Raw genomic sequence first — 22,280 nt, 5'->3', positions numbered from 1 at the left:
TCAGTCTGAATCCCACCAGCCCCATCTGGATACAAAGCATTTAACCTTTATTCTGCCACCACATCTCCCCAGTCTCACACAGCATTAAAGCGTATTCCCATGTAAAGTCCTCAGTGACACTTTACTTACCCTTCACTCTGTCCCCAGTCATTACGCACACATAGGTGTTGATGATTGGGGTCTGGGGAATAACCTTCATGACAGCTGCATTCCCCTATAACAAAGAACAGAGTGAGCTTAATTATAGATTGTGCATTAACATTCGGGATATAAACAACTTATAACACAAAGGGTTCTAAAATGTAAAACACACTAACTTTAGGACTTTAGGAATAGAGATGGAAATTTCATATCATGAGGATACAGAGACTAGAATGGCCCTCCATAGCATATAATACATTTAGATCCCAGGCACACTATGAGTTCTCGCTAAACAACAAGGGCAATTATAATTAATGCTTTTCTGACATCTTGCACCGCATTCCAAGGCAGCCTTACATAAACTCCAAGTCCAGGCATATGGAAAAGGCCCCGTCCTTCTATGTCACATTGCAAACAGATGTCCGCAGGCTGGTGCATGTTCTTTGGATCTCCTGGACAGGAGTTCCTTTCTGACTCATAAAAACTATTATATTTGAAAAGAATCATTGGTGTGCGATTTTATCATTCCATTACGTATATGATTACTCTCACAGTATAATTTGCTCCTAAGTGTGCTCTGGACTTTGCTCATTTAAACAAGAGGAGGTTCTATCCCAACTCTTTTCAGAGGTTTAGGGTTTCCTCTGACCAAGCAGCACCTTTTAACTTTTTGTTTTGATATCTACTCCTTCACCGCAACCTGTAGTGCGCCTACTTTTTCTGAATACTAAAACCCCCTCGCAGAACTCTTAGATGTCCGCAGGCCCTCCATACCAAGAGATGTCACGAAAGACCTTATACAATAATCACCTGGGGCATTCAGTGAATCAGATACAGCTCAGAATGAGCCATGCCTAGCAGATGATGAGATCTCCTTCAAGAGATCAGGAGGACCATTACCACCATTCATCTACATGAACCAGAGGCAAGCACCAAAGCCACAGTGTAAAAGCTATTCATCCAAATAGGCAGATGGCCCACTAATATCAGTCAGGAAGGCAGGAAGGCAGAAGTAAATCTGTGTTCCTATTTATTCAGGGAACCACTTCAACAGAGAAGTGAGTTCAACTCCAAAATACCTATCAGATTACTTCAACTATGAGCCTCAAGTTGCAATTTTAATTCACTTTCTTCCTGATTCCTCTGGGCAAGAAGACATTAAAATTATGCACACTGCAGCTCAGGCCTATTTTCCAGTTGTCCTGCAATGTGCCCAGGGAGTTATAAAAAGTGCAAACTGCTGAAATAAATATGAATTTTATTTTGTTTTAATCAAATGGTGAGTAACTTGGAAGTGTGCAACACACCTAGTTGAACTTCTGTCTCGAAGGGTTCATGGATATCCTTATTTGCTAAATCTTGGCAACTCCTCTTTGTCCAAATCCAAATCAACTACTTTATTCGGCATGTAAACAAACACCCATAAAAGCATAAATAAACAAAACAAAGAAACAGCAATTGACAACTGATACTAGAAGCAATTAAAAAACAACTACAGCAAACAGCAGCCAATGTGTGCAAGCTAAAAAAAACTTCGAATGTATAAAGGAAAGATAAAATGCAAGAAAAATACAACTCATTATTATAAATAGTTAAAAATGATTACAATAGCAGCCAAGGAAAGGCAACAATGAAAACACCTCAGGCACTTGTGCTCATTGTTGCTCAACTGGTTCTGGAACACAAACCTGCCGAAGCCACTATAAAACCTATTCACTGAAACTTCCAGAGTTACAAACACAATAAAGGCACGCTATTGCACTTTAACAAGGTAACAAGCCTACACAAGTACGAATGTTGTTCAAACTGTGTTACCCCAACTAGGAATCAAGTTGCAACCTGATCATCATACCCTATTTTAAACAAGTGGGAACCAAAAAGATGAGGGCTTCACTCCTCTCTGCATTAGAAGGGTTTCCTAAAATAGTGTGAGTACTGTAGATCTGTGTTCCGTTTACAGACAACAACCAGCATTTGCTAAAAATAAGCAATCCACTTATGTTGAGGATGATGGAAGCCTATCACATTACTCTAACAGTTCAAAAGCACATATTTTGGGGGCGGGGCTTGACCACCAGCCAAGATAGCCACCAGAACTTGGAGCTCCATGCGTCGTCGGATGGCAATTCCTACAACGGAGCCTTTTCTGAATATATTGCAGCTCATAAGTGGGCAACTTCAGTGCTCTTCAGCTGGGTGAGCGTGGTCTTATTTTTGGTCAATTCCTTCGCCTCTTCTCAACTGCTTTCGAATAATGGCTCATTCCCAGCGGCGGCCATTTTAGCTTAAACACTCACCCAGCTGGAGTTTCCCTTCAGGTTTTAGAATGTAATTATTGGCTCCTCTGAAAGCTTTTCCTCACTCATTTTATTTCAAAATAAACCCATGGAGAAAATTGCTGCACATTTCTATTTCTCTCATTACTATTAACTATGCTACATTTTTATAGATGTTATCATCCTCTTCAAGCTTCAAGTACTGTTTTAATGTTTACCTTCACAGGAACTGCTCCTTCAGTTTGCTCTATATTCTATGCAACGCTGGCAGTTTATGGTGGCACTTTCAAACTTGGCCCGCTTCCATTTTCTGCTACTAATATCTATTCCTGAAATGCTATTTAATCCATGTTATTGACTTCTTTTTTTTTGCTTCATACCTTTGCTCTCTGAACCAAAGTACTTTACCAGTATCCCACACTGGGGTGGAAGAGTTTCTTTTTTCATCATTTTTGACAATTGGGGTTTTTCCAAGGTTTTGCAAATTGTAAGGGCAGATTAAAGAAACTGAAAACATCTTTTCATTCATCGCTGCCATCCACTAATACGTTACCACTTTGCTCAAAACCTCATACGTTGCCTATTGTGAGTTTACCTGCTGCTCCAACAATGTCTTCATTTACTTCACCTGCCTCTAGGTCTTGTCATACCACGCCTTCATCTACACACATGAAAGTCAAACAGGACCTGCCTTCTCCTGTCAAACCGCCCTCACCTATATCTCTTGAGCTAGTGTTGGACAAAATAAGGGCATTACAAACAATAGTTGAAAAGAGCAACAGGCGTATGCAAAACCTCAATGACAAATGGTCTCAGATGGAAATAAGAGGTTCAGCTTTGGAGCAGCGCATTAGTGATGTTCAGGAAAAGGCATGAAAAATCTCTTCTTTGGAAAAGGAAGAGGCTCTTTTGAAGGCACATTACGAAGACTTAGAAAATAAAAACACGTGGAATAACCTTAGCTTTTATGGCCTTCCACCCGGTCTGGAAGGTACTGACCCTGTTTCATTCTTTACTTTGTTTTTGCCCCAATTAGTGGGCATACCTTTGATTGGGTCCACACCTTCAACTTCAATCCTACTCACCTAAACCCACAGGTATTATTCTTTACTTCCTTGAATTTACTGACTGACTGTAGGTGCTCAAGGCAGCAAAGTCTAAAATACAAATTCTTTGGCAAGGGAGTAAACATTTTCTCTGACCATAACTTGACTTTTTAGGTGCCCGTTTTGGACTATTTCATCCTTGTCTTTTCAAGGTGACTTTCCAGAACAAGACATCTTCTTACACATCTCCTGCAGATCTTTGAAACCTTCTACGTCTTCGTGCAGTTAGCTCCATGGATATTTCTGGACCTTGTGCAAGATGATTGCCGCTAATGTCTTTTCCACACAGTTTCTTGTTTATGCGCATGTTCTACTACATTGTTCCTTAATACAGTTATCGCATAGTTTGTCTTTACGGGTTAACTTTCTTTTCTTTTTTTTTTGCAGATTCCTTGTCATTTACTGTATTGTTCCTTGTCTCCTTCAATACATCCGTTGATACGTTGTGACCCCTTGCTGGGTTGTCTTTCCATGTGCTGACAACAACCCCATCCTACTGTACATCTTTATGAGGTATGTTTTTACAGTCATCATTGTTTTGGCATGTATTGTCTCTTTTTTCCTGGATTTTCTCTTTTCCTTTTCCCTTTGATCTTCTTCCTAGTTTTTCCCCACTGTTTCTTGTACCCTGTTCTCACTTTTTACATGTGCATTAAGCTTTTTGTTTTAGAATACCACTTCTTTGTATATATTATTATACTTTTTATCATTCAGTGTTAAATCTTGGAATGTCAAAGGTTTTAATAATCTGATAAAAAGGCAGATAATTTTATCACACTTGGCTAAATATAATCCTGATCTTGAGCTCCTCCAGGAGACCCACCTTTCTGACTGAAGCTGTGAAACTTAAGTGTGGTTTGGTGGATTCTGTTTTTGTTTCTCCTGCCTCTGCAAAAAAGAATGGTGTCATACTCCTCTGTCATATGAAATTAAAGTTGAGATCTATGTGATAGGAATCTGACACCAAAGGAAGATTGTTAACTTATTGTTAATGATTAAGGCTCCCTCTTTTCCATTTATACGGATTTCTACAGATAAATACAGACAGAAATCAATATGTTTTCTGTCTGCATTTATTTAAAAAAAATGATAAAATGTGCTTCTTTTCAGTGACTCTTCGTGCTGTCTTTCATGAATTCAGCCCAACAGTTGAGCAGATGGACAGCATGGAAAATTAAAAAACAGGATGAAATTTCTTTAAATAACTGCATTTGTCAGCATACATTTGTGGTATAAAGCTAATATTTGCCAGTGGATGTATTGTTATGTAATATTTGGCAACTTAAATACCAAACATGACAGACATCAAAGTATGAGTGTGCGTCTATCATTTAAATAAATATGGATAAACACAGATGGAAATGTTAAAAAAATAAGGGGCATATTTATGAGTTCTGGCGCATCTCTGCAAATCAGCTGGGATGCGCCAGAACAAATGCGTCACGCAAAACTGCCCTTGCGTCACAACGGATGTGCTGCATTTACAATGCGGCGCGCTGTGGCGTAAGAGTAGGCAGATGCGTGACGCATCTCGTGACGTAAGGGTGGCGCATCGCTGGAGTCGCATCGCAAGCGCGATGCAACTCCAGCAATGCTCGGGTGTGCCCTATACTTAACGTGCTGCGTCAGTCCTTACGCCTGCTTCAAGCAGGCGTAAGGAATTGACGTAGCAGCGTCGCACAAGTGCCTGCGTGAATTCTTGTAGATTTCACGCAGGCACTTTTGCGAGGCGCACCTGCCCCGGAACGCCCACCCTGCGCCGGAACGCCCACATGTGGCGCAGGGCTTTACAACGTGATGCATCTGCCTAGATGCGTCACATTGTAAATGGGTCGCAGGGATGTGCCACGTTTACGCCGCCGTTGCGTGACGCAACGGCGGCGTAAATGTGCCGCAAGTCCGACATAAATCTGCCCCTATATACCATAAAACCGGGAGCCCTATTAATGATATGTGTAAATGTAAATGTGTTGGACTTGTAAAGCGCACAGCTGCCCGTAAGCGTCCCGGCGCTGGAGACCGCTGGGGAACCCGTCCTGCCTTTCCCTGTGAGATGGTCCCTTCTGGGTATCTCCAAGGAGAAACCAGGCATCCCCGGCGTCTGTGGGGGGCCGTTGTAGAGATGAGGCAAGCTTAATGCCCAGAGTTGCCGAGTGTGATCCCTGGTTAGAGTAGGCACCGAGGCGAGAATTGTCGAGTCCGCTGACCCTGGTCCACGACCCTGCCGCGTCGGGAATTGAACCCTGGTCCCGGGCCGTTCTCTGCTTCCGGTTCTGCCGCCTCTAACCAGTGAGCCACACCACTCCACTAAGTGTTGATAGAATGTATGCTATTACTGAAAAATGTTTGCACTATGTTGGTGATTTCTTTAATTCGGGAGGTGATTGTAATTAAATAATTGATCCCCCTATTGATCGAGAAGCCCCAGTTAAATTTATACCACATAAGATGCATAAGCAATTCCACTCTTTAATTATCCAAAACCTCATTCTTGATTCATGGAGACTATGTAACCTGTCTAGTAGAGAATATTATTTGTTCTCTCCTCCTCATGGCCTCCTTTCTAGACTTGATCAAAATTTTACTTTCTAAATTACTTTCAAAAACCTTATTAGTTCCACTATTAAACCTATAGTAATTTCTGACCATGCACTGATTGTTACAGATTTGGACTTAGTCTCGGTACATTCCCAATCTAATAGTTAGAGGTTTAATAACTAACTTTTCCTTGACCCCAATTTTATTTATTCTTTCAGTTATTTTTGGCTGCTGAATTTTTTAATATGAATGAAACCTCTGCTCTTTCCCCTCAACTATTATGGGATACTTTCAAAGCTGCTGCCCGTGATCATATTATTGATTTTGTTTCCAAAAAGAAAAAATCACTTCTTAAGCAACATCAATCCCTGTTGTCAGCTTAAATGCCTAGAGCATCAGTGCTACTCTCTTCTGCTGCTCATCTACAAGAACTTATTCATGCAAAATTGCAATTCAATAACATTTCTACGGACAAAGCTTCTTTTATTTTAGTTCACAGTAGTGCCCGATATTATGATGAATGTAATAAATTGGGGAACATTTTAGCTAATTATTTAAAGATACAGAAACAACATCACACACTCGAGTCTATTAAAACTGACGAAGGTACAATCCGTCTTCAAAGACAATGATATTTTAGTTCAGTTTGTGAAGGACTATAAATCTTTATACTGTCTTGAATCTTCTGCACATTATTCTCAGATTGACACTTATCTCCAAAATGTAAAAAATCCCAGTAGTGGTCTTGTTGACTATTCCCCCTTGGAATCTAACCTACCTATTTCAGAACTTCTTCGAGATTTCCAGTCACTTAAAAAAGGTAAAACTCTATGACCGAATAGTTTTATGGTTGAATTCTTTCTACATTTTTCCAATATTTTGCCTCCCAGATTGTTCCATCTTTTTCAATTTTTCTCTACCTCTGGTTCCACTGGTGGGACTGTTCAGAAACCCATGATATGTATTCATAAAGATGGCAAAGATCCAGCCTTCTGTAAAAAGTATAGACCGATTTCCTTAGTTAATGTGGATTATAAACTTTTTGCTGAATTGTTAGCTTTACATCTTGAACCTTTTCTGTTTTTGATAATTGGTAAGGAGCAGACAGGTTTTGTTAAAGGCAGCCTTGCTTCTGATAACTCTAGGTTATTATTTAATGTATTGAATAAAGGTCCCTCGTTATCATATTCCTTGGTGGCTATTTCTATAGACGCAGAAAAAGAGTTTGACTTTATAGATTGGTCTTTTTTGCTTAAATCTTTGTCTTGGCAGACCTAGGTCCCCATTTCATCTTATTATTTTCCCTACTCTATTAACCCCCTATGACATTGTTTTTTGTTAATGGGAAGGTTTCCAACTACTTTCCCCTGAAAAGGGAAGTTCGCCAAGATTGTCGAATATTCCTCCCTTTTATTTATTTTAGCTCTGGAACCCATTTTGTCTCGCATTAGAAGTAACACAAACATTGAACGTTTTCGTTCTGGAAACAGGCACTTGAAACATTCTGCATAGGCAGAGGATATTCTCTCTTTTCTTTCTAATGCTGATTTTTCCATACCTGCCTTGCCGCATGAAATAGATTAATTATCTGTAGTGTCCAGTTACAAAATAAACTCGGATAAAACATAAATCCTTCCATGTACAAAATTTAGCTTTAAACAACCATTTTTATCTATGGGCTTTCACTGGAAGACGACTAAAATCAAATATTTAGGTGTTTGGTTTAATTCTTCCATTAAGAACTCCATCACTGTAAATACAAAAGATTGCCTCACTAAGGTTGATACATTTCTTCCATTATGGATTCCCCTATTTTTCTCCTGGCGGGGTCTTTTGGACTCCATTAAAATGATAATTTCACCTATTATCTTATATAAGCTATCCATGACTCCAGTACATATTCTGAGTTCTTTATTTAAACAATTGGACTCAAAATTGTCCACATTTCTTTGGAACAATAAAAAGTCTAGACTTTTTTTCATTCATCTTCGGATAACTAAGCAAGAAGGTGGAGTTAACTTTCGGAGGTACCACATCTATCATAAAGCTTTTTGCTTAAAACAAGCATCTAGAAGGGTTTCTTCGATTCATTCTCAGTTTTCACCTTTGTAGCTCTTCTAATACTGCTTTATTTTTTTAATTTATTTTGTGTTTTATAGAGCGCAAACTTGACCCGTTAGGGTATCAGAGCGCTTTACAGGAATCAAGGAAATGTATAAAAGGCTTAGAAACACAGGACTTTACAGTCGATTAGGAGAGGGAGGAGTGCTGTCATAGCTTCTGAACGTTTTAAACATCCTTTTAACTTACTAACACCTTATTGTCAATTTTCTACTGTAATATGTGACTCTTTCCTACATTCCTCTCTTTGATATAACAATCTTATTATTATCAATAATAAATCATTGTTCTGGAGGTCTTAGCGACAAGGGGTATAATATGGGTCAAAGATTTATTTACAGATGATGCTCCTCTTTCCCTTTCTCTGTTCCAACTGATGTTTAATTGTCCTTGCTCCTTTTTACCTAAGTACCTACTCCTCATCAATATTCTTTTCGATGTTCTTATTTAATTGCCCACTTCCACGTTATCACCTTCTCCGCAGTTCCTAATTTTCTCTATTCTTAAATCTATTCCTACGGCATCACTTATTTACAAACTTTTATATTCTTCCAAACTTTCTAGATCTAAATTTAAGGCGAAAGTTCAATTGGAATTTGAGGATGTACCTGGACTATTGCTTTCTGGAACAAGATTTGGGAGAGAATACACAAAATTTCCAGAACGGCTTCCACTTCACAATCCTTGTCCTTTTAATATCACAGGCTTTACCTTACTCCATTTACTGTTGTGTAGTTCCTACATATTCCTTAACAGAATCTGCACGTTCGTATAACATAAACTGTGGGTTTGGTGGTAGACTGGTTCCGAGCACCCCCACCGAGAATGTAAACCTGTTTGCATTAGCTAGCTCACAGTTCCACTAGGATCTCCTCTTATCGGGGAGAGAATAGTTTTTGGCATCCTTAGAGCATGACATCCCTGATCCCTTGGGATCGTGGAAAGAATGTACCACTTTTCGCTCAGTCACTTGTGCTCACTTATTTGGTCACAGAGAGTTTACACAGAAGAAATTGTCAGGCGTGATACAATAAGAATTTATTGCACAGTTGTTCTTCTAGTGTAAAATAGATGTGCTGCAACAACCGTTAGACAGTAGCAGATATATATGATTAGCAGTACAGTGAATAAAAAAGGATAGTACAGTACTACCATCTTGCAATGATCATGAATATATACATGAATATAAAATGCATGATAAAAGAAAGGACATTCTCCTACGATGCAAGTTTAGATGTATCTATGTGTACCTAGCATGTGCGTAGGTGTACAGCCAAGAATCCCTCTAGGTTTTAGTCTAACCCCATTACCTGAAGTGAGAGAGTGTGGGACCTTGTCCTGGTCTCGAGTCGCACGCCCTGCAAGGGATATGTCAGACCACTGTCTGCTGGAGCATCTGCATGCAGGAACCTCAGCGTCTCTGGTCAGTGTGTCGGCCTGGAAACCTCGATTCCCTCTAAGTAACACTAGTACAATGTGCTGTATTTATACAGACAGTATCTAGGGTTCCTTTGTCCCTTGTTTCTTGTATTAGCCATTGTTGGATTGGAGGATGACGTGTGGGATGAACCTTGTACATAGATATTATACAGGTGGTGAGCCCCTGCCTGGTTTCCAAGAACCCTTATGAATATTCATTCATACTGTGTGAGTCTATTGATGAAGTTATAGGACGCTATTGTTCAGGGAAAACCCTCCTTCTGCGCCCAGCCTAGAACTAGGTAAAAGTTCAATCCTAAAAGACTTGTTTCAGTGTGTTTTGTAAGGGAGGTAATGTAGGTAAAGGTGTGTGATATTACCCAAGCCTATATTAGGGTACCTATATGAAACATAACACTACCACAGCTAAATATTCTACCGATGCCTTGCCTACTTGTTGGCCATGTGACCATCTGAATGGTGACTCTCTCACCTTTTATTCCACTATCTTTCTACTGCTTCTTTTTGTTAATAGGTCGGGTCTCAACTTTTTTTAATTTTTAATTTCAATCTCCTTTATCCCCTTTGAAACTTTTCTTTGGAAGTTTATCTGATAATATCTCCTTGCATCTTGATAATATGAAACTATTGGAACTCCTGTTGGCCTTTCAACCAATTACACTTATTTGGAAATGTTTGTCAAAGATTGTTTTTGAAGCTTGGTGGTATAATGTTTGCCATTATCATAGCTTAGATACTGTGTTTGCTTCATTGTTTTGTCCACCTATCAATAGAGATTTATATTGGTTACCTATAACTACATTTTTAGATATGGCTGTTCAAAATACTAATTGTCTTTCTGCAGACAATTTTAAACCATCATAAGTCGTTTATATCTCTGTAATGTTAATACAATATTGTTGTTAGCCATTTTTTACATTGTTCTTCTAATTTGTATCTGTATTATATTACATGAACTTTTTACTTATTGGTATTCTCCTAAATGCCTCCCCCTTTTCCCCCCTCCCTATCCCCTTTTTCCTCATTTCATCAGAAAATGTTAAACAGCTTCTCTTCTTATATACAATTTTTGTAGGTATATGTGTGAGTTATTTGTGAATAGTTGTTATTGTATTATTATTATTTCTTAATAAAGCTGCTTTACCTTAAAAAACACATATGTTTAAATGTGATCTATACAAACAACAAACACTAAGTATGAAAAAAGGGCAAAAATACAATTGTATTAATAAAAAAGAGGCTGTATGTGCATAGCCATTTGGATCATGTTACAGTGCATTGTAGATGGCCCATGGCTGCTGTTTTCAGCATATCCATATGTCCAGTGTTGACTTGTTTATATGTCCAGAACTGGAAGGATATCTCTAGCCACAGTAAACCTATCAGACCATCATTTGTGATCTTCTTGAAGCTAAGGGTCATCAAATGTGATCCAGCTGGACAGTGGCTTAACAAAATAACACAAACATAGAAAATGGCATCTTGCTGTCAATATAGGTAGACAGCAGCAATAATTATGGAGCAGGGAGTGCAGTACACCCCATGTCTCCAGGGCCATCTCATCTAAACCACTAATGCTGTGATACCCCTGCAGCTGGAGTAGAAACTCTTGGATCAGAAGTGCAGTTATAGTGTAGGACATGACACTTTCTATATCTCTACCTAAAACATTTCATTGTGGTTGGATGCGATTTCCAGACACTATGTAACATCTGTTCACAATATTCACAATATTTTTGTAAATGTTACTTATAAGTGAGGTAATGATAATTTCATCTTGATTTTTTTTAATGGTTTTCTTCCCACCTGAGGTCACTGGGAAAGCTATTCTTCACAGCCAGTCCTTCTTTTCTCCTCACTGACCTAAGGCAATGTATACTCTTTCTTTCCAAATGTTTCTCAAGACATCATTAGCCCCCATGAGTCCTCAGCAGTAGCTATGGTCAGTCAGTATCAACTTACTATGAGGCGAAGAGGAGGTTGAGCTCAGATGCAGTACAATATATATGTCATTATACACATTAAAAACTCATTGGTTAGCCACATTTTTAATGAACATATCTTTAATAGACTACAGCCCGAAATGCTGGATGGAATTACACCCAATTTGGAAGAGAGGTAGCCCTTGGTCCAGAAATAGCCCTTTTTGTGATTTGGTGTCAATCTATTCAGTAGTTTGTGGGATATAAAAAAATGTGTATATCTATAGACATGGACCATCCCTAACCCAACTGATCTCCTGCAGAGATTTGATTGACAGCCACCAATTCAAACAGGAGTTGTTGGCAGCCATTATGGGACTCAAACTCAGCCGAGTCCCAAACAAAAAGATAAAACAAAAGAGAAGAGGGCAGGGTAGGAATACCCTGTCCCACTAGGCCTTGTGCTGGGGTCCCTATCAAGATTCGCAAATCCCTGCCAAAATGTAAAACAAAAAACAAGCGCTGTCTCCTGCGCTTGTTTGTATTAGAGCCCCCGGCTGGGCCAGGTCCAAGGGGCTTATTATTATATATAATATGGGGAGAGGGCACACATGGCCCGCCTCCCCATGGCCAATCTTGGCCCCGGGGACCGCCACCTCCATGGTACAGGCCGATTGTTATTTTAATCGGAGGGGGCTTCACGCCCCCCCTTTCTGAGGCTCTTAAGAGCCCCAGGAACCACCACCTCCCCAGGGCTTTATTAATAATTTGGAAGGGGGGCGCCCAAACCCCCTCCACTGCCTTTAATGGGCCCATGGCCCACAAACTCCCCAGGGCCATGAATACAATATAAAGGGAGAGGGGGCTGCTTTCGTACGAGTGAAATCTGAGCCTGACTATAACATCCCTGTAATCTTTGTTTTTTAAATATATATATATATATATATATATATATATATAAATATATATATATATATATATATATATATATATATATAATATATATGTTCAATCTTACTCCAAACCTCCTTCCCACTTTTGGAACTTGGCAAAAGGATCACAGCACCACAACCGGCAGGTAATCCACAAAAACAGTGCTTTATTTAAACCAAAGTGCAGACATGAACGGTAGAGGACATCCTATGCGTTTCGGCTCCTAGCCTTCAACTGGACCATAGAGTCCTGGATCTGTCTCTTTTAACCGCATGCGCACGGCCGCTATTTTCGCGCTGTGCGGCTTTTTGCGAAAAGCCGCGTTACATGACAAGCTGAGCTCGTCATGAGCATGGAAGGGGTTAAAGTGCTAGTGCAAATACCCATTTTAAAATTAAAAGACAGACTAGACATTCATTAATCCTGATTTAAAAAAGGCAATCTTGCTAGGCACAGTGATCCATCAACATTATAAAGTTTTCTATTTTAAAGTGTGAGTGATTTTCGGGAGAGATATATGTATAGGATAAAAAAAACATGTAGGTTCTAAGTTTATGTTACTCTAAACTTTCCAGTTTATGCCATCATGTTATTCGCATGAAACATATAGGATTTAAAAAAAAATAATAATTTCATTAAACATTTGGGTTTTTATCATCCTGTAACAATATACATTATACAGTCTCTATTTATATGACTCAATCACAGTGAAGTACTATGTGCCTTTGTTCCAATTACCCAACAATTATTAAAGAATTGTTGGATTTCAATGTTGTCCTTGCACATTTATGGCGACTAGTGCATTTAAAATTTCCATCTATTTAAGGTGCAAAGTGACTGTTAAGTACATTGTTAACCACCAACATTCAAATACTAGTCGGATTTTGGATCATAATTTAAAAGTCTGCTTTCGAAAGTTATAGAGTATAAAAATTAGTCCATATGTTTAAAAAAAGAACTCTAATTATTTCTCAAAATTCATGCTGAGAAGACACTATTCCATATATTTCATCTGCCATCTTCTTTTTCGGTGAACAGTTATGGCAGCAAACAAAAATGTCTATAGTATATCAAGAATTTCCATGTCTCTTTGATTATTGGAATTTTTGCCATATTTCGGCTCCTTATTTTTCTTACATTATAGACGATCTAATTCGCCATCCAAATTATGGCCAAAAAGGTTTTTGGTGCCAATGGCTAAGATTAATCTGGATTCTGTTCTGCATAGATAAAGGTGCTATCACCACCTCTTTCCTTTTGTTTCACAATCTTGATTCCAGTGTATTTCAATTTCCAATCACTTGAATGGTATTCGTGAAAGTGCTTAGCCATGGGGTAGGTGAAGTCTTTGTTTTTAATGGCTCTCAAGTGTTGTAGGATTCTTAGTTTGAGTTTATTGATGGTACTCCCTACATACAATTGTTTGCATTGGCATTCTAGTAGATATACAACATATTTCGATTCACAGGTGATGTGGTCATCAATTTTTTCAATTTGGCCATTTTGGAGTCGATATGCATTCATATTTCGACCATGATCACATGCTCTACATTTAGAGCATTGCCAGAATTCCGGAGTGTTGAGCCAAGATGGTGTGACTTCTTTTTTGTTGTTTCAAAGTGACTCTGTGTTAGTATGACTCCCAAAAAAGTAGTTTTTCTGTAGGTGATTTTGGGTTGGGGAGACAAGACCTTTCGGACTGTTTCGTCTAACATCAGTATACTCCAGTTCTTCTGGATAATCTTTCTTAGTTCTTTACTCTGGTTGTTGAAATCAATGGTTAATCTGGTTGTGGTCTCATCTTTATGTCTCTCCCGATTTTCTTTTTTTGATAATAGATCAGTTCTTGTTTTTGAGGTGACTCTGTTTTTTGCAGTTGTAATTACTTTAAGGGGATATCCTCGTTCTCGGAAGCAGTCACTCATTTCTTGTAGTTGTGAATTCAGATCTGATGTTTCTGACAATTCCTTTTTGCTCATAATATTTCCCAGTAGGGGATGCTCCATTTGAGATTTTGTGGATGCCCACTGTTCGCATGTAAAATGCTGTTACACAAGGTGGGTTTCCTGTGCATCTTTGTACATGTCTTTTGACCCTGAATGAAGGCTTCCACACCCAAGAAGATGATGTTTGTTGAGCTTACTGTGGATGTAAAGGATCAATTGTATTTATTTGTGTGGAGTGAATTTAGGAAGTTCTGAAGAGTAGTATGGTCAACTTCTCAAATTATGAAAAGATCGTCGGTAAATCTTGACCAAAATTTGATGTTACCTGACTTTTCATTTCTCAATACTTCTGTTTCCCATACAGCCATTAGTAGATTGGCGTAAGTCGGTGCAAATGATGTCCCCATAGCAGTTCCCTGCTTTTGTAGAAAGCGATCACCTTTAAATAAAAAGATATTGTGTGCTAAGCAGTATGTGAGCATTTCTATTAACATTTCCGATTGCTCAAGATGACTTATGGATCTCATCTGTAGAAACTGTCTCACCGCTGCTATTCCATCAGAGTGGGGAATCGAGGTATAAAGTGACGAGACATCAATGGACACCATGATGTAGCCTTCTTCTCATGAAACCCCCTTGATCTTATTGAGGAAATCCATTATGTCCCTCAGATAGGATGGAAGTGCTGTCACGTAATTCATGAGGAAAATGTTGACGAAACGAGATGTTGACTCTAGTAGCGATCCAATAGAACTAACTATCAGTCTTCCTGGTGGATTTTGGGTTGATTTAAACCTTGGTCTTCTCTCAGTTCTTTCAATGCTTTGTGTTCCTCTGATGTTAGGTTCCATGATTTCTTTTTGGATTTGTTTTTCTTCTTGGTTTTGCCAGAGTTGGTAAATGACATTTTATTGATTTCTTCCACCATAATCTCATGAAACAGGCCATCGTGTTGCATTGTGGGAGTTGTGGGCAAAATGGTTGATTGTGCTTTTAAACCTCTATTGTGACCTTTGTTTGTTTCAAACCCCATCATTTGGCAAAATTCCTGATCAGTAACTTGACACACATGAAAATTATAATCACACTACTTGTAGTGACGTACAATCCCAATTGCATTGAGGTGTGTTGCATGTATCAGATATTAGAACACAGTCCTATAATGAGCAATGGTTAATTAATGTTGTAACTCTTTGCTGCTTTTGACAGATTTCACATTCGATTTTCATTGAACTACACAAGAGAGATACACAGCACTCTTTTCTGGAAGATCACTTGCAAACAGTTCTTTACCCCCATTTTGTTTTGATTTTGAGTATGTCTCTTGCAGACTGACCCAGGATATAGTTCTTAACTGCTCCAATCATCTAATCTTCCTTATAAACGTCTACAAACAAAACACTACTATTATGCTTAAGATAGCAACACAATTTCTCTGTAATCTAAATTCAAAGAGAGAAAGTGCAATTTCTGAAGATTCAAAAACAACTGAAATTGTAGTCTTTTTTTTCTGTCCTCTACCAATGGGGGGGTTTGAAATCATCCATTTAATGGCTATCAGCTTTTCGGCCAGCACTAATCCTAATTGGAGGAACCTCCTAGTAAATTTCTTGGCTTTTGGCATGGGAAGATACCCAAGTAGCACCCCATCACATCCTGTGACACTGTCCAACCAGTGACCTTCTGTTGACATTGTATCACCTGCCTCCATTAAAGTGTCAGTTCAGAACAGTCCCAGATCAAGTGAAGAAAGTGAGCATCTCCATATCTGCATCTTGGATAGCAGGAGGATTGGTCCGGAAATATTTTATGGAGCATTCTTAAGGTTAAGTACAATTGGTGTACTACGTTATACTGGGTACGTTTAAATCTGGCGTTAGTTCTGATCTGTTTGACCCCCTCATGAACTCTCATCCATTCTGCTCTGTCAGGGGCGCCTCCAGTAATGCATCCCATTTAACCTGGACAGGAAGAGGACCATCAGGGAGGTCCTCCCTGAGTGCCCTATAAATAAGGGATACCAGCCTGCGCCCTCCCGTCAGAGTAGTTATTGCTTGCAGGGTTACTGTGACTTTCGGTTCCTGTGGAAATGTCGGCCACGGCTGGCGAGCCACAGCCGAGATTTTTGCATACTGTAAATATTGCCCCCTTCCCAGCTCAAATGCATTTTCCGCCTCTTCCCTCATCAGGAACTGTTGGGATGGGTACAGGTCCCCCATCAGCAGGCATCCACCCTCTGGTCCATTTGTCAATGGACATGTTTTGTCTTATTTTTTTGAAGGGCTGCACTGCCCATAACGGGGCTTTGGACGCATAAGGGGCCCTTTTTATTACTGTTTTAACTGCTGTTTCCCATACTGCCGCCAAGTGTTGAACGACATACGGGAAATGTTTCGGGACCCCGGCCCCCTGCATGAGGAGCTCAGGGAGCGCAAACTCATGGTGGGTGCCCGCCAACAGCCTCTTCTCCCATTGACCTGAGTATCCAGCCAACGTATCGCATGTTGAAGCTGTGATGCCATATAGTAAAATCCCAGTCTGGGCACTTTGAGTCCCCCCCACTCGGATTGTCTCTGCAGTGTGTCTAATTTCACTTGTTTCCACTTTGATCCCCACAGTAGCTCCCCCAGTAAACGTTCCAACTGCTTGAATTATGTTTGTGGGATCCGGTAAAGTGAGTTTTGCATGACATTCAGGCAACATGGTAAGATCTGTCTTCAACAAGGGGGAGAGAGGTGGAAGGGCAATTTCCACTCACCAGGAGTGGTAGATCCAGCCACAGCATGTGCCCTAACTGGATAGAAGATCTCCGCTAAAGTGCCCCTCTTTGAGGTGTCACCCGTTGGGTATTGCACCGCCGACCCAACAAGGAGCAGCCCATATGATGACGCATGACACCTGAAAGGGTGTGTGAGGGCATTACATCCAACAAAAAGGATGCCCATCTGTAGGACTCACTGAGACTAACAGTATCCAGACATTAGTGTGACACGTACATCCTCCCATTTGAGGAACAGCTCAGCTTTCTTTGTATACTTTAACATGGTATGATCACCATCTTGGACCTCGCCACTCTACTCATCAATGACAATGGGAGCTCCTTCCAGAAAGCTAAAGATCTCTGGATGGCTGCCACGCACCACCCCATGTTGCCCTCCAGGAAGGCCGGTTGCATGTGTATTAACTTGATCCCAAGGTATCGCACCTCATCAGTCACCCATAGCATCCCCATCTGTGGCAGCTGCTGCTCCTCCCTTCCAGCCAGAATTCCCATAGGGAAGAGGATAGACTTTCCTGGGTTGAGTCTCAGGCCCGACACCTTCCCAAACCCCATTAACTCCATAGTAAGCCCCTTTACCGCTTCTTCAGGGTGATGGAGATATAGTAACGTGTCGTCTGCATACACAGACACCACATGGTTGTTGTCACCCAACTGGTGTTTAGGAGAGAAATGGACCTGTAGACCTGTAGGCCCCTAAGGTGAGTGGCTCTCTGTCCGGCTTAGGGATCATAGACACCATTGCTTCTAGCATAGTTTTAGGGAGTTCCCCACTGTCCAAGGCTTCGTTATATACCTCAAGGAGATGTGTAACCAGTTGTGGGGCAAATTGTTTCTAGAACTCAGCCGGCAGGCTATCACGCCCAGGGAATCTCTCCCATCTTAGCTTTTTATGGACGCAAGCACTTCCTCCCTCGAGATTGGTGCCCTCAGCACCTCTGAGTCCTCCTCCCCCAAAGTGGGGAGCGTCTGGCCCTCGAGGATTTCCCTTAATGAGTGTGTGCAAACCAGTGTGTCAGTAGCATATGTATTTTTAAAATAAGTTGCAAATTCCTGCAGCATCGCACCCTGGGTATGTACCATGGTTCCGTCACCGTCCCTCAGCTGTTGAATGTGCATGTACTCTGTTTCTGTCCATAGCAAATGTGCTAGGAGCGCCTCAATCTATCCCCCTCCATGTGCAATTTTTGCCTATATGTGGTGTACATGAATTTTTCAAGCCTTGTTCACGCCTCTAATAGCTCCCTCTGAACTTGTGTCCGATCAGCCAGCTGTTTGGGTGTCTTATTCTCATTATTATCTAGTGTCGTAAGTTGCTTTTCCAGGATCGTGATGTCATCACTCAACTGTCTCCTTACTCCATATGTGGTCCTCATGCATACTCCTCTGGGGACCACCTTCATGGCCTTCCACTCCGTGGACTTATAAGTCGTTGAACCCAGTTATCAGTAAATTAATGCCTTAATGCCTCTTCAATACCGTGGCAATAGGGGGGTTGGTGAAAGCCTCCGCCCGGAGTCGTCAGAGTAAAATGGCCAGATGACCAGGCGTGCTTTTCAGCGTGAGTAGTAGTGGTGCATGGTTCGAGAGGTATCTGGGCAAATATGATATTCCCTCCGTATTAGCTGACAAACCAGCTGTTCAGCAACAATGATCTATGCGGGAAGATGTGCGAGCCACTGGGATGTAACAAGAGAATTCTTTTTTTGCTGGGTGACGGGCACTCCATTCGTCCCTGAGTTGCATGACCTGCATTATCGTAACTAGGGATCTAAACATGCAAGGCTTGGTGTTCTCTCTGGGAGGCTCCCTGTCTAGCACCCTCGTCGCCAAAAATTGTAGTAAATAGCTGGAGACCACAGGTGTACTACAGGAGGTTTATTGTAGGAGAAAAGCATGGAGCAACCTCAACGCAAGCTGGCCAGGCACAAACTGTCACCAACTAGAACACTAGGAGGAGGCAGAGCCATCTACATTCTGGAATGAATGACACAGGTAAGAACTATGGTAGAGCATGGAAATAGAGGAAAGATAAATATACAACACATAGCATCAAAGATGCAATTAAAGTCCCCAAAGAGGATAACTTCGGCCCCAATGTCACCGCTTTTAGGAGCGTCTGGAAGAAGTCTGGGCAATCCGAATTAGGAGCATACACATTGATGACGCAAATTTCCATGCCCTCCCATCTCCCATGCAGGACAACAAACCTACCCTCCGGGTCCAGGACATGGTGTAAGTGTTGGAAAGGGATCCCAGGTGGCACCCATACCAGAGCCCCCCACGCGAAGCCGAGTACGAAGTAGCATATAACTAACCCCTCCACCTCTTTCGCATGCTCGAGATGGTGTCGCCCAGATGTGCATCTCGTGCAGCCCAGCAATCGCTATTTTATATCTCCTCAAAAATGCACACACTCTACGGCGTTTCTCCAGTCCCGCCATTCCCCTAACATTTCAGTTAAGTATCTTCAGTGTTTGAACTGTTATATGTGCATTGATGTGTGTAAATCCTTTGCATCTCCCTTCCCCCTGGACAACCAATATTTCCTCTCAACTTCTTATTGGACTTGTGTGCAATTTCTCACGACCGTAAAGTTCCCATAACAACCAATAGAACTCAGAAAAACAAACAATCCCTTCCCCAGCCCCACCCCATGGGCAGTTGCATTATTTTTGATGCATACATTATGATCCATGCAAATAGCATTACATACCGCCTCAAACCACCCCACCTACCCACTAAGAGCATTAATTCCCAATTTGAAACTTTAGAGGCAGAGATATATTCCGGCCTCACCACTTACACGGGTAGGTCTATCATATCTGTTGCTGTGCTAGAGAACCGACTTCACCCGGGCACAAGATTACTCTCTAGCATCCCGGACATGCCTGAACTCTGTTGGGGGGTGTTGCAGTCCCGCAAGTGCCCTTGCTCCCACTGTGATCATTTCTTAGCATATTTAGTACTGGATACAAGCATAGGATTACTAAGAAAAGAAAGAACATAGAGGCGGCACAATCCCCACTGCCCCCAGTAACCAACTCATCCTGCCCCCTGGGTCGACCACAGTCACTGTAGATGCTCTTATCTGTACCTTGTCCCTCGAGTTCTCTGGAGGCGCTTAACCTTTGCCACCGCCTGGGTTACCTGTCCCAGCCTCCGGTTCCGGTGCCATATCAACCGAGTCCGGAACTGTCTCGGTGTCCGATGCCTGGAGAGTGCCATCTTGTAAAACTTTTATGCCACCAGAGCTCACTGATCTTCCGGTCTGCAGCTGTTGGTTCAGATGTCTGAGGTCCCGCTGTGAGTTCTGTGTCCCCGTTGCCCCAGTAGAAGCGGTGGAGGGCACCAGACGTCCACCAGACGTCCACCAGACGAGTCGACCCGAAACCCCTCATGTCCAATCAGTTGCTCCCCTCCTCCGCCCAAAAAAATAACAGTGTGCGGCCATCGTTTTCCTCCAGAAGTTTTGCAGGGAACATCAGGCTGTACTTCAAGTTCAGGTCCATCAATCTCCACTTGACCATCATGAACGTCTTTCTCTGTTCTTGCACTCTCTGATTGTAATCTGGGTACATAGTTATAGAGTGTTTCTCGAAAAAGAAGCGCCTCCCACTACGAGATAGATGGAGGAGGAGGTCCCAGTCCCGGAAGTTAAAGAGCTTTGCAATGATTGGCCTGGGGGGTGCACCAGGCCGAGGCGGCACCACCAGTGCCCTGTGCGTTCATTCAATGCAAAAAAACTTCGATATATTCATGGTGGGGCCATTTCCTTTGTTATCCACTCCTCCAGGAACAGTTCGACCGACGGGGCGTCTGCCTTCTGAAGTTGTAGTCTTTAAGAATCACTCTGGTTAGTTGCAGAATGCCATACAAATGTGGCCTTCCTCTTGATCTTCCTCTTTTGGTCTTGAATTTTGGAATTATATTTGATGAGTATCTTATACACACTTCCTAAGCCGACAGGCTTTTCATCAGTTGATGTCTCATACTCCGCGTTAAAAGAGAAATCATTAATTTGCTTCTGGTCTGTGACAGAAAGACAGTTGCCCAATCCATTTTTCTCTTGCAGCTGGACAACTGCACCTCTCTCTCAGTCTATGTTCCTGACAGACTTCAGTGTTGCTGTTCACGTAGGGGCATATCTACAAGGCCCAGTGATATATATCGCTAAGCGCGCTTAGCGCGATTAAAGTTATCGCCGGCTATCGCTCGATATTATCGCTGAGATAGCACGTTATCAACGGCTTTCTCTAAAGCGATAAAATATCCAGTGATAGCGGTGAAATGCTGCAACATCGCTGGTAATCCAGCGATAACATGTCAGCGATAGGGAATTTCTCGATGATAAGCCATGAGGGATTCAGCATGACAATCCATATGGGTAATATGGGTAGGTCACAAATGGAAATGGCGTTAGAAACCAGCGGTACTTGGGTCTTTGCGCGACTTTCATAGTCGAAATGCGGGAATGGGGCATCCTTGTTGATAGAGCAAAACCGCAATATTGATGTTTCGACATGTAGTGAATGTCAGGAACACCTACCTTGCATCTCATTAGCGATGAATGTCAGGAACGCCTACCTTGCATCTCATTAGCGATGAATGTCAGGATCGCCTACCTTGCATCTCATTAACGATGAGATGCAAGGCGTTAGTGAAATGTGCGATCACACAAGGTAGCACATGCTAATGCCTGTTAGCGTGCCCTTGCTAATACCGCGTTAGGATTATCGCTGCTTTACGGCCGAAGCAGCGATAATTGTCTTGATGATATGCCCCTTAGTTCTCAAATTAAATCAAAAATCCCATACTTCATCCTCCCTGACTTCTTTAAGCTGAAAGCCTATTTGCACACAATTTCATTTCAAGTGCCATGCCTCTGGCAAAATCTGTTTCTTTAAACTTCACCAAGCTACTTAGGTAGGATCTTCTCATGGTATCTCCCTTCAGTGTCTTTGCCCTTCCAGTTCGCTTGCTCTGGTGCTGTCCCTCGCGTTCATCATGATCGCCTGAGGTGAAGATCTCTCCTGGTACTCACAGAAAAGGCTGCATTATATGTGCCTTAACTAATC

General features: G+C 41.5%; 1 protein-coding gene across 4 annotated transcripts in view; it reads right to left on the bottom strand.

The window, feature by feature from the left end:
- ASTN2 (astrotactin 2) overlaps positions 1-22,280 on the bottom strand; it is a 2,754,112-nt gene that overhangs the window by 1,203,279 nt on the left and 1,528,553 nt on the right. For all 4 annotated transcript variants that reach the window (XM_078641978.1, XM_078641979.1, XM_078641981.1 and 1 more), the window contains one exon: positions 130-214. In XM_078641978.1, the coding sequence (XP_078498104.1) occupies positions 130-214 (85 nt within the window). The remainder of the gene's footprint in view (positions 1-129; positions 215-22,280) is intronic.

The sequence above is a fragment of the Lissotriton helveticus genome, chromosome 5_1, assembly GCF_964261635.1.
Source record: "Lissotriton helveticus chromosome 5_1, aLisHel1.1, whole genome shotgun sequence".
NCBI lineage: Eukaryota > Metazoa > Chordata > Amphibia > Caudata > Salamandridae > Lissotriton > Lissotriton helveticus.
Note: the sequence above shows the minus strand (reverse complement) of the source record. Positions and strands in the feature narration are given on the sequence as shown.